General features: G+C 33.4%; 1 protein-coding gene and 1 non-coding gene across 5 annotated transcripts in view; both read left to right on the top strand.

Annotated features, from left to right (window-relative positions):
* Positions 1–12,788, top strand: part of LOC118195481 (cysteine-rich venom protein AnHyalC-like) — a 72,595-nt gene that overhangs the window by 13,849 nt on the left and 45,958 nt on the right. Inside the window, exon 1 of one of the 4 annotated variants that reach the window (XM_035366806.2) lies at positions 9,787–9,932. The exons of 2 other annotated variants lie outside the window; for them this stretch is intronic. Coding sequence is in view for 1 of the 2 variants with exons in the window: in XM_035366805.2 (XP_035222696.1) it covers positions 9,896–9,913 (18 nt within the window). In the remaining variant the exon portion in view is untranslated. Of the gene's footprint in view, positions 1–9,786; positions 9,933–12,788 lie in introns of those variants that run through there. One more of the 4 variants, XM_035366805.2, reaches the window with a different exon arrangement.
* TRNAA-CGC (transfer RNA alanine (anticodon CGC)) lies at positions 1,252–1,324 on the top strand. Its single transcript has one exon. It is a non-coding gene; the product is annotated as a tRNA-Ala (tRNA).

Genomic DNA, 12,788 nt, shown 5'->3' with positions numbered 1-12,788 from the left:
GGCCTATATTTAGTACCAACAAAAGACACATTAAACCTTTTCATCGTGTCTGTAATCCTCTGGACAGGTTAAGTTAATGGATTTTCGTAACGTTCTGTTCATCGCGAAGTGGGAAGCGACATCGATGACCACCGGCCTTATAAATTTGCTCATTGTCAGGCATTGTATCATGTGGAATAAAAAGTTTGATGGATGCATCCGAGCTGACTCTAACCGTTTGCAGAAAGGAACTTATGAATCATTAGACAGTTCTTCTGTACACTTCATTGTAAATTTATTTCATGAGACGGTTACTTAAGAACACCAAAATACAGACTTTACACTCGCTGTACAAGAATTTGGAATGAATTAAAATGAGACGAATTTCAATGCAATCGGAAAACGAGAATTTTTAGCATTCTGTGTACTGCATAATTTAACTTTCAAAAACAAACCTCAGAATAGGATTTTTACTACTAAATGCAGAATAAATGATTGTGCACTAGAAAACAAATTGATGTTGTTTATATCTTGTTGTACATGATATAAAAAAGAGTAACAAATGACGCTGATTATATTATTAAATTCAAGAAATAAAAATTGCGCTTTACGTGACTTTAAAAATCTATCTAATGCTAAGTCTAAAATGATAAATGCTCTTCGAAGGCTATTTACGAGCTTATTTTACCACGATTTCAGGCGTTTTACAACCGTTAATCCGAATCGTGACACGTAATTCGCGAGAAATGCCTGAATCTGGTATTTAGCGAAAGCAGTCATTTGGAACCATTCTTATCTTTATGAATTGTTGAACAAGGTCTCGAAGAGACGAGAAGAGCATTGTTTGTTCAGCCTTTCATTTAGCTGCCGTGCAAGAATGCTCCTGAAACACCTGAATTCATACAGAAGGCAGCAAGTGATGAAACGTTCACAATATTTATGACTTCACACGCAAATTCATGTCACTGTATTATTCCTTATTAGGAGCTATTTACTGTAATTTGATTTAAGTATCTAGCTATTGTGTATTCATATATTCAGCAGTTCAAGTGCTCAGTATATAAGCAAGAATAGTAAAAATTACCTTTTTGATAATTAAAAACTGTTTTATTTTACCCTCTGCTGGCTGGATCGTAAAATCTGTTAGATAACATTTTTGTATGCACCATTTACATAGTGGATAAGACTGCTGAACATGTACACTTGTTTCGATCTCGGTTCAAATGGGCTGACTGTTTAGGTTATAAGGTCTTTCTCCCACCTTCTTAGCCTGTCTTCGTGGTGTAGTGGTCAGCACGCTCGACGCGCATTCGAGAGGTTCGTGGTTCGAGCCCCGGCGAGGGCATTGCTAATTTGTCATCTCTCCTGCTTCGAAATAACCTAATGTCTCTATAAGGTGTTTTCATGGTTTTCCCCGAGTGGGACATGAATATCAGCTAGAATTTCCTTAGAAAGTCCTATACAACTGCATCTTTTCCGTCGGCAGATTTAAATACGTAAAATTTTCTTTAGAATGAAGAGTATAAAATTTGACTAAGCAGCTCAAATTCATTCGCTGTATTTTAAATGTCTAATACTGACATTTTCAGGCATTTTTCTTCACCAGATTAAAATTAGTTTTATTATAGGCAGAGAGAAAACAAGCGCACGAAATTCGTCAAAAGAGAAATAAAAGCTTTTTTATTTTTCATTTGGCAAGTCTCATCTGCTTAAGTGATCATAATATTACGCTTATTTCGTCTTTTTTTAATATGTTCGGGTTGTAATTTCACCTTAATTTCCCCCGGGAAAGAGAACTGTTTAGCATGAAAAACAAAAATTGATGGCTAACAAAAATATGGAGTGCAAGTGACGTATAACTTTGCAACTGCTAACTTGAAAATCTTAAATCACATACAAAATGAAACGTTTGAAATCTACGTTCTCTTTTATATATAAAACATACATAAACATAATTAAATGTATGAACTGATAAAGTGCAAATGAAAAGTTTAAAACCTTCGATTAAAATTTTGATGATGCTAAAAAGTTAAAAAGGAACAATGAAGAACAACTGGAATAAACTGTTTCGAGTTTTTTAAAAGGTTTGTGAAATAATTAATTCAGGAAATGCTATATATGAAAAAGGGAAGGAAAAAGAGAACGAATAAGAAAGAAATGCGTTAAAAGTTAAGAAAACGCTGTTTTTTAAATTGGAGTAATTTTTTTTTAAATCTTACTACCAAAATTCGGGTGCAGATATTTTCCTTAAATAGACAGAGGTTAATATTCAGACATTTAAAACTAAATGTAGGCCTGGTGGAGCAGTGGCTAGCGCGTCTCGCAGCAGCATCACAGGTTCGAGATTCGATGCCGGGGATGGGCAAGGTTGACTCAGCCTTTCCTTAGGACTGGGCAGGACTCCTTAGGACTGTGTTTTTTCATACCTTGAGAGGGTCGATAAAATGGGTACCAAGTTCACTTTGTGACTAAACACCGGGGTTCTGCGACAAGCTGACCACTTTCCAGGCTATATGCTCATGCGTCCCGGGGCACACGGCATAGAAAGCGGATATCAGGGCACTGCCGGCCATAGCTCTCTAAGGGCTGTTTCTGCCACGAAGTTTAGTTTAGTTTAGTTTAAAATCAATATAAGTGTAAAGGAATCAGAAATCTCATAGAACGTTTTTAGATTGGTATTAAATTGCAATAGCTTTAACGGTAGTAGCAAAAAAGATGAAGAGAAGCCATATAACATATAACAGGAAAAAAGCACTGCAGATGAACACGAGCATCAGGTATGAAAAATTACTTTCTTTTTCAGATAGTAATGACCATGTAGGTAATATAGCAAATATGTTAAGAAAGAGCTAAAAGTATGTGCAGCTAAACTGAATACAGAAATGTAACATCACTGAAAATATGTAAGAACTTGCATAAATCGAAGTTGCATTAAATGATAAGGATAACTATTGTTAAATCACACTCAAGAAGAAATTGTTAGGTAAAATAAATCTGATCAGGTGACTGATTTCAGTGGATAGTATCAAAATATTTTTAGGAAGAGTTTTATTTACAAATAAGGTTAAAGAAAACAAGTATTTGGATTGGGGAAAGATAAAATTAAATTGAGTTTAACCTCAAAATACTATAAGTTTTGTAAAATCATATGGAGTTTAAACTATTCCTGAGACCGCATGGAAGTATTTGTAGCTGTAAAATTAGCTTTCTTCTTCAAAATAAAAAAATATGGACGTTAAACTGTTACAAAAGCTAATTTAGAACTTGGTGTAACTAAAACCGGACTTCTGAATTTACGGTCTTTCAGCAAAACAATATCGAGAACACGTTGTTCATTTGGCGAATAATGGTAACTGTATGAGATCCTCAGCAACTGCATCACCCATCATAGTCGCCCGTTGTGAAGTCTATACGGTAGTTACGGGTAGATATAGGTGAAATAATACGTGAAGCAACGATTACAACAAGCAAGATCTAAAAATAATATTAACCTCTTCTCCGTCCAGCAAAACTCAAATATTTGATCTTCTTTCCCCTCCAAAGATAAACATTTTACCTCAGAAACTAGCTTTCGACATGTTTTTTCACCTTTTACCAGCTATCAAGACCTAATAGAAATCCGGTTACTTGCCACACTCAAGGATGTTGAATATCGTCAACATACACTGGAGAAAAAGTTCTTTTGTGTTCTTTTCGCAACTATCCAGGCCATATATAACACCGACCAGTGTATTTCGCTGCTGATGCTTCATGACACTTTTCAAATCGATGAGTCTGCATATGGGGAAATGGTCAAGTGGTTAATGGAAGCGAATGAAACAATATCTTTTGACGTAAAACTCATTCTCTGGTAATTTTCATCCGAAGTTGACTAGAGTAATTTTTTTTTTTTGAAATGGCGGCCTTTCTTTCAAGGATAAATAATACAGCCTTTTCTTTGTCAATTTTAACATAATTCCGATTGCTTTGGGGGTTCCACTCTTTTATCTAACAATTAAATGTGTAGGAACCTCGTGAACAGCTAAGCGAATGATCGCTTTAGTTCATGAACAAAGACGTAAACTCAAGAAAGGGGGTTAATTATACTTTATTATTAAAAATAAGAGTGTACAGTCGGTCCCTTTCTCAGGACGTACAGCAAAACTCCACTTGGGCTTGAACTAAAAGTAATAAGGAATAAAACTTAACTAAAAAGATATAACCAAAGCTATCAAAATTCTAAGTATTTGGTCCCTAAATATCGAGTAAACTGGCGAATCTATTAAGGGCCACTATCCACTCAGGTGATGAGGCTATCCACTCAGGTGATGCGGCTATCCACTCAGGTTATGCGGCTATCGCCGAAGAGCCTGATACAAGTGTCTCATTCACCTAAGTAGCCGAGCGTAGAAATAGCTTAGAGAGAGACATAACCACAAGGCGAACGCGTGTTAGTCAGAAATTCTGAGGCTCTCTAACGAAGTCAGTGGAACTTCGACTTCAGCACAACTCTTACTGATTTGCATTAAATTCCATTCTAAAAACGCATTCTGGTAGGAATTTGTAAGCTGATTTTAGGAAAGTAGCTTTAACTAAAGATAACTGTTGAAAACTTAGTATAAAACAGCTTTTTAATGGATGCCTGTAAAGTCAACAGCTTTAAATATGGAATTTCTTTTTAAAATACCAAAGAAAGCTATCAATATTAATTTTTCTACTAATTTATTAACTGGAAGAATGCAAACATTAATTTTACAATTAATAATAATATCACATCGCTTTTTTTCTTTACCATTTTAATTTTGGTTCCAACATTTGACTGCAGTTCGCAGCTTTAGGTAAACTCTCAGAATCTTTTAACGAAAGTAACTTTAAAAATTAAGAAATCTAATGCCATGGTAATTTATCGAGTTTTCAGCGCTGGAGATAAAAAAGTTTTTTTGTTTCCATAAGAGTGTTGCCAGTGCTCGCTTTTAAATCGTTGAGTTTGTTAATCAAAAATTCGTTAAAGTTTTACAAAATATGAAATAGATAATAAAATAAATTCCAAATCTGGGCTTCCAGATGCTCATATTCGGGTGGAAACGAACGTTACTCAAAATTGGATGTCTCTAGGTACCGTTGTTTTATCACAATGCGAGAAACATACATACGTTTATGTAAATTCTTCATTATTTAATTTCTTTAAATATAATACAGGGCAATAACATTTGGTGGCAACAATCTGAAAAGTAAATATGACATTTATAGTGAACCAACACAATATGACAAAACGAAAATAATAGTCCTTCAGGGCAAATTGCCCCTTTGTACTAAAAAGATTAAGGATAGTTCTTATGGTAACGTCTTGGAGGATGGTTGATTCCCTTGCTCAGAAGATTTTCTGTGAATATCTGAGCTCCTTTAATTTTGACAGTAAATTTTCCTTTGATAGTAATACCAAGAACCTAATTATTTTGTTAATATATTGGATAGAAGTTGTTTCTTGAAAGGCCTTTATGTCAGTATCTGAGCTTGTATATCTCTGAGCGTGAATTTTCTTTTTGAGGTTTCTGCAACGAGGGTAAAACCATTTCTTAGATTTTAACTGTATGTGTTTTTACTAGTTCCTCATATTTGCCCCTGATTTAATTCCCATAGAACCCATTTGGAATGTTGTAAGATGACGATACATCTTTCTTCTCTCAGGGTCTTTCTCATACCCAGAAGTCTGAAATCTGACGATAATACAGCGTGATAATAATCTGCCTATAATATTTTTAAACTAATACTATTCAGAGTCATCTACAGCTCGAGCTATCTGCTGGAAAGGCTACCAAATTTGGTATGGGACCAATGTAGACAAGCGAAAAAGATTGCGCGGTTAAAAAATCGTTTTCATAGTTGCCGATTGACAAAAACGTAGTTCGGCTCTAGTTTACAAGCTGAAAGCTAGATAAATCAATAACAAAAAAAGAAATTTCAGTGCGAAAGTGGTTTAATGGAGCAAATGAACTACCTCAAAGGATTACAGAGACGTTGTTTTATCGAACCGTAGCAGATTATTCAATAAAAGCGCTTCCTCGGGGAGAGCATAGACCTCTTACAATGTGACCACACTTCTCGTAGATCACACATTGCATCCAGTACAGAGCATTCTCAACAGTGGAACGTAACGTGCCATCAGGAATGCTCAGGACAGCCCGTGATATGTAGTACTTTAAGGTCGTAAAGATCGTGACCCCACAAAGATAGGCCTTCAATTTCAAATAACCCCACAGGAAAAATACGTGGATTTAGATCCGGGAAGAGAGGGGGCCATGCAAATGGAGAAAAACGACTAAGCCCCTTTCTTCTGTAAAATTATTTCGCATCAGCCGCTGTAATGATAGACCAATGGGCGATGGTGCTCTAGCCTGCATAAAAGTTTTTTCGGCGCTGGAGATAAAAAAAGTTTTTTTGTTTCCATAAGAGTGTTGCCAGTGCTCGCTTTTAAATCGTTGAGTTTGTTAATCAAAAATTCGTTAAAGTTTTACAAAATATGAAATAGATAATAAAATAAATTCCAAATCTGGGCTTCCAGATGCTCATATTCGGGTGGAAACGTACGTTACTCAAAATTGGATGTCTCTAGGTACCGTTGTTTTATCACAATGCGAGAAACATACATACGTTTATGTAAATTCTTCATTATTTAATTTCTTTAAATATAATACAGGGCAATAACATTTGGTGGCAACAATCTGAAAAGTAAATATGACATTTATAGTGAACCAACACAATATGATGTACCAGAACTGTCTCTGCTGAAGTTAGGAATGACAAAACTAGTCACCATATCACGATACTTTTGCATGATAACAGCACACGTGTGTGGTACTGTTACAGCAATGCTTTAAAAAAAGAATGGTCATCTGATGAAATCTGCTGTGAAGCCACACCAAACGGTGAGTTTTGGTGAACGCAGTTCCTCTCAGGAACTGAACGCAGTTCAGTTCCTGATTAGTTTGGAATTGCAATCTCTTTACAGTTACGCTATTGACTCTCCACCGATTTGACCAGATGTCCCGCGTCCTCGCCCAGACTCCAATTGGACGTACATTCATTATGAACTTTTACCATTACAACATCATCGTAAGCTGAACAGTAGCCATCTTATTGCTTCTCAATCTACTTGGCTTTCGCAGAATTAATATATATCCAAGATTCACTCCAGCTTCACATCAGAATAACCATTTTTTGCCGGTTCTTGCTTCGAATTAACGTCCTTTTATGCTACCAAATGCTATATAATTGCTATTTGTTCCACTCCGGTGATGCGGCTATCGCCTAAGAGCCTGATACAAGTGTCTGATGCACCTAAAAGTCTTTGGATAATCTTGTACGGTTAGAAGTGAAGAACGTTTTGAAAGAGTTACCATACGGTTGAGAGATTCAAAATCAAACGTCGCGCTATTCCCTGGGCACTGCTGCTACTAACAATGGTCCCGTGGGTGCAGTCAAGGATTTCAGTCGCGACATCAGTAACTGTCTGTTCTGACACCGTTTTCAGCCCTCTCTACCAAACCAAACTCCTAAGGATCCTGTTTCTTCAAACTTCTGAATCATGTTTTTCAATACGTTATTTGATAGAGGGAATTTACGCATGTTACGACTTCTAAACTCATGAAGAGCTGCATTTGCGTTCGATTAATGAAGATTAAAAAACTTCACAAAAAACGCATTCTGAGGTAAAGTGAGACGCATGTTGAACCCAGCTAACATTCAAAAAGTCCTTCGGCGTTTTTCCTTATCTTTATAAACTGAATTACTAACGCGGCCATCGTTTACGTAAACGAACAGTTTCATTTTCCAAGAAGATCTGCGTCTAATGCAAATTTTCACTTGTGCAGACTAGAATAGCACCACGTTTTACCCTAAAGCAACTAATTTTTTTTTCACGGAATCTTTCTGCCTATGTCATTATTAGCCTCCTACCAAATTTAGTGACGTTCCAATTGATAGATCGAGCTACAGGTGGCTCTGAATAGTGCCAGTTTAAAAACAAACACCTAGAATTGATGGATTCAAGGAACTTTTCTGACGGAGAGATATGGGATTCAGAAGAACGTGTTTTGCTTGTTTCATATAAATATATCGTCAGTATGACACAATACATAACAATCATCCATATGAAAAGATTTGTTTCCAAACCACTGATTTTGATGAAAAATCATGCTAGTATGTATTCATACCTTAGAAAAGTCCATGTTTTGCATTTATAACCAGTTATGAATCTTTGCCTTGAGGGATCATTCAATCTGAAACTAATTCCACATATGTGTTTCTTCAGAGAGATAAGCACGGAGAAGTCATAAGACGACACGTGTGCCCTATAAAGAAACTGTTGTTCTAGATTTCTTCTAAATAATCTCACAAATCGTTGAAATTTTATCTGAAATTTTCAGTATACTATGTCCCATTTTGCGATTTGTCACACTGCGCAGTTTTCCCCATAAATAGCCATAAGAATTTTCAGAAGCTGTTCATTTTGGCACACGTGAACTTTATTTTGGATTTCATATCGCACTTAGCAACTTTATTGATTTGAAAGGCCCATTTTTCTGAAATTTCAGCTCTCCGATCTCAACTGGTTTTCTTATTTTCACCTTAGGCAGTAAGCACTCATGTATTTTGCTATATTCAGTAAATGTACCCTAATTTTTTTTCACCTTCTTTTTTTATGATAGCACTGCCACCTGCTATGAAAAAGCCAATACTCCTGACGATTCCACAACACTAAGTATAACAACAGTGCAATTATGCACTTTTCGTTTGCATTAGCCCTTATTTATATGTGAAAAGTAATGCTTACAAATTAATTTACAGATTTTCTATGCATCTTTTAAGTAAGAGATATAACTGTGCTTATGTTAAGTGATATGTTTTCAGTTCTGGAGTGATTTTTGTCTGGTTGCTGATGAATTTTTGTTGTTAAAAGTCTCTGAGATGCTCGAAGAACATTTACAAAATATTTATTACTATGGATTTCGGTCTATAATTAATTATTCGTTTCCATTCTTAAATATATGATTTTCTAAAGTCGAAAATCTATGATTCATAACTTTACTTCCATTGCTTCCAGATGCTATATAGTTACATACTAAGTGATATGAAAACGCCAGGCACACAAAATTAACTAAATATTTAAAGCAACCGAAGTCACCGAAATTTATGTTAAGGGAGCTGATACCTTTTTAGCTGAGGGACTTCGTTTTCAAGCCTTCTTCCGAGTTCCTAACTAAATCTCAAAGTTTGAATTAATGCCTATAGTGATACAGAAGCTGTTCGAATAATCACTTGTGCATTTATAACTAGTTTAGAGGTTAACAAAGCTGACAGCTCACAGTTTACCTAATGAACGGATGATCAATGTGCAAATTATATATTCCATGAAAGAAAAATATGAGGTCAAAACTATGGCCGAAGTTAATACAGATTTAATGATAATTTAAATATATATTTTCTACGCTAAACATCATCACCGATTTAATGATAAAATTTACTATAAATAAATATATATTTAAATGAGTAACATCTTTCATTTAGGGTCGTGTATTCTCTTATTAGCCCAATGCAAGGTTTTCGCAGTCATTTTTAAACGCCTACTTCAAGAGAATTATGCAATGGGACGGAGAAAAACGCTAATTGTTTGTCCATAAAGGAGTATTTGGCAGGTGCATGATAAGGAAATGATGCTCGGAGCGTCAGAGATTAATAAAATAAGTTCTTAAATGATTTAAAAAAAACCCTCAGATTTCAAAGCCATCTTAGCAGAAAGCGTGATTGCGCTACTGTTTTATGATGATGATTCAATGTTCACACAACAGACGGCTGTTGATATAAAAGAAGAAGTTTCGCTCTCGTGAGGCAAAAACCAAACAACGTTTTATGATATACTACTTAGTTCGTCGCTTGGATGCTTCCCTCAAGCTCTGTAAGCATTTCTTTGTCACGTAAGTTTTGAGTCTTTTCTTCAATAGGCTCTTTGATGATTAGGTAATACATTTTATAGCAAAAATAATGGAATTTTAATTTCAGAATTTATTTTATGATTAGGCATAGAATGTGAAGTTACATTTTCAGATTTTTAAGCATATAAGTACATACTTTCTTTGAATTCACTGGTTTCCATCACCTTTTAAAGCACTTCATAAATAGTTGTTTTATATAGCATTTCTTGCTTTCTTTAAACAGTATTTCATTATTGCTTATAATAACATACTGCTAATAATAACGTTTTCAAATCGAAGACAGCAAATAGTTTTTTTGCAGTCATAAAATAAAAATACTGCTTTGGAGAAAGACGTCATGATTAGGTAAAACGTTCTTTTCTACTTTCAGAATTCGTATGATGTAATTTATTTGTAGCTTTGCTAGATTATTTTTATGCGGAAAATAATTTTATTGTTCTGTATGAAATAATCTGTTTTAATTATTTTTTTATAAAACTGGAGAAAATAGTTTTAAAGTGTTTTAAAAAAGCATAAATTTTCTTAAGGATGAAATTACAACAAAATGATGAAAATTTACGTAATATTGTCGATCTTTAGATAATCTGAAGTAAACTGAGTTTGAGACGTCTTAAATGTGTTTCGTAAAATTTCAAAGACAAATTAGGATTAAAACATATTAGGATAATTAAAACCTAATCCCTATGTCTCTACAATTAACCTGATGTCTCTACAATCTCAAACCTACATAATTAAATAAAACCTACGTTAATTAAAAAACCTACATAATTAAACATATTAAGATATTATCAATAAATATAAATATTTATATTTATAAATATAAATACTTATTGATAATATCCTAATATGTTTAGTTATTAGAAATTCTTACGTGAGTTCTTTATTTAGGAAACGAGGAAAAAACTTGTGGAAATTCTGAAGAATGTTTATACAATTCGGTACCATATAAAGCTAAAATAGTTTATATTGGAATAATATCTCATTTTAGAGCTAAATCTTTCAAGTTATATTTAAAATAATTATGACCATAGAAAAGTACTGCTTGAGCAAAAAGACTACAAGAATATCCCATTCTCAAGGTCTTTGATTGCAAATTTTTTCGAGACGAGAATATATGTAGCACTAAAACGCTTTTTCTGTAGTTAGAAATTCGTATTCAATTCTGCATTTATCGGAACTGCTAACTGCCAAAGTTTTCGATAATTGATAGCTAATAGTGCTTAGTTTTAGCATGTGACATGCTCGATTTTAATGGCATTCATACGTCACAGAAGCATATAAAAGAAGAAATTACTAATGGTATCAATATATTTCTGTTACCCTGTTACAATGTGTTTCATACAAACCATAAGAAAGTTTGTTTCTCAACTACCTTTAAATAAAGATTAATAATTGATTGAGCATTTTTAAAAACAGAAAAAGAGTTTAAACTAAAGAATGTGATTAACTGATTAGACGTTTTGAGAAGAAGCAAGGCGTAAGAGAGTTTCATAACCTAACGGTAAATTTTGCCCTAGTTAATCATGCAACATGCGTCAGATTTTATTTCGAATGAGCAGGGAATCATATCCAGCAACTAAATGATGATCGTTTTTCGTACCATTCCTCATGCCTTTGCATACTTTTAGTATACTGTGGTGTTATTTAGAAATGGATCCAGCTGAAAAAATGATCGACAAATGATGCTGGCAAAATTGCTTGATTATTTTCTTTCGGTGTAATGTTGGCTAGCACTCAACTTGCATCCAGCCATTAAACACACATTTATGATTATCGTGGGGAATCCAATTTACACTATTAAGGGACTCTGTACCTTTTGAATGATTTGTTTTTATTTAAGAACTTTCATCTACTTTTTACGATGTGATGTGATGCATTTAATTATGGCAAAGCACACTAGGGCTATCTGCCTAAGGGGAGGGATGACTTCGTGGAGGACTTTCTAAGGGAAACTGGCTCGTATACACTCTACTTTTTACTTTTTACGAATAATATTAAGTGGTTTTATGAGACAAAATGATTTTAAGCTGAAAAAACAATTTTTTGCTATTAATTTTTGTTTAATTTTAATTAAAAGAATTCAACAATTAAAAATTCTTTCTTCTTCCACAATTTTAAATACTTTTGCTACAAATTTTTTATTGTATTTATAATAGTATACTTAATAACTTTACGGATCGATTTTGCAATTAATGACTTAGTTTCTGAGAAAAAAATTAAAAGCACATTTTTATATAAAAACTTTAAAAAATATGATTTCAATGACATTTTCACTTCCAATAATTTTTCTTTTCACTATTTTTCAAAACCCATCCTTGATTCTATTTAGTATATAATTTTATATAAGTAATAAAATTATTAAATCATTTGGTCCATATTTAAACAAATTTTAGGACTTTAAGTAAAAGCATATATTGAAAAATTGCAAACTGAGAAAACGCAGTTTAAAGAATGTAAACTGTCTGAATGGTCATTAAATAATTTCCAATTTCTTAGAAATTTTATTATTGAATTTCAATACATATATATATATAGACATAATATAAAACTTAGTACTGCTCAATTGATTAATATGAACATAAATTACAAGCTTTTGCTTAAAACCTTATCTGGCAAGAAATATTGCAAACAAATCATAAAATACAAGTAGAATTTTTCTTTACCTATTTTTGTTTCTTAAAACACGTTCAAAACAATTTTAATGCATGAATGAATTATAATATATTTTTTAAAACGCTTATAATCATTATTAATAATATTACTTTTTCGTTTTATTCATTTTTTTAAAAAGCAAAATTTGAAATTTTAACAGACATAAAACATTTTATTTAAAACCCC

Source organism: Stegodyphus dumicola, chromosome X1, assembly GCF_044657685.1.
Source record: "Stegodyphus dumicola isolate Sdum_Otavi_A_Nest chromosome X1, ASM4465768v1".
Classification (NCBI taxonomy): domain Eukaryota; kingdom Metazoa; phylum Arthropoda; class Arachnida; order Araneae; family Eresidae; genus Stegodyphus; species Stegodyphus dumicola.
The sequence above is the reverse complement of the archived record's forward strand: the minus strand, read 5'-3'. Positions and strand labels throughout refer to the sequence as shown.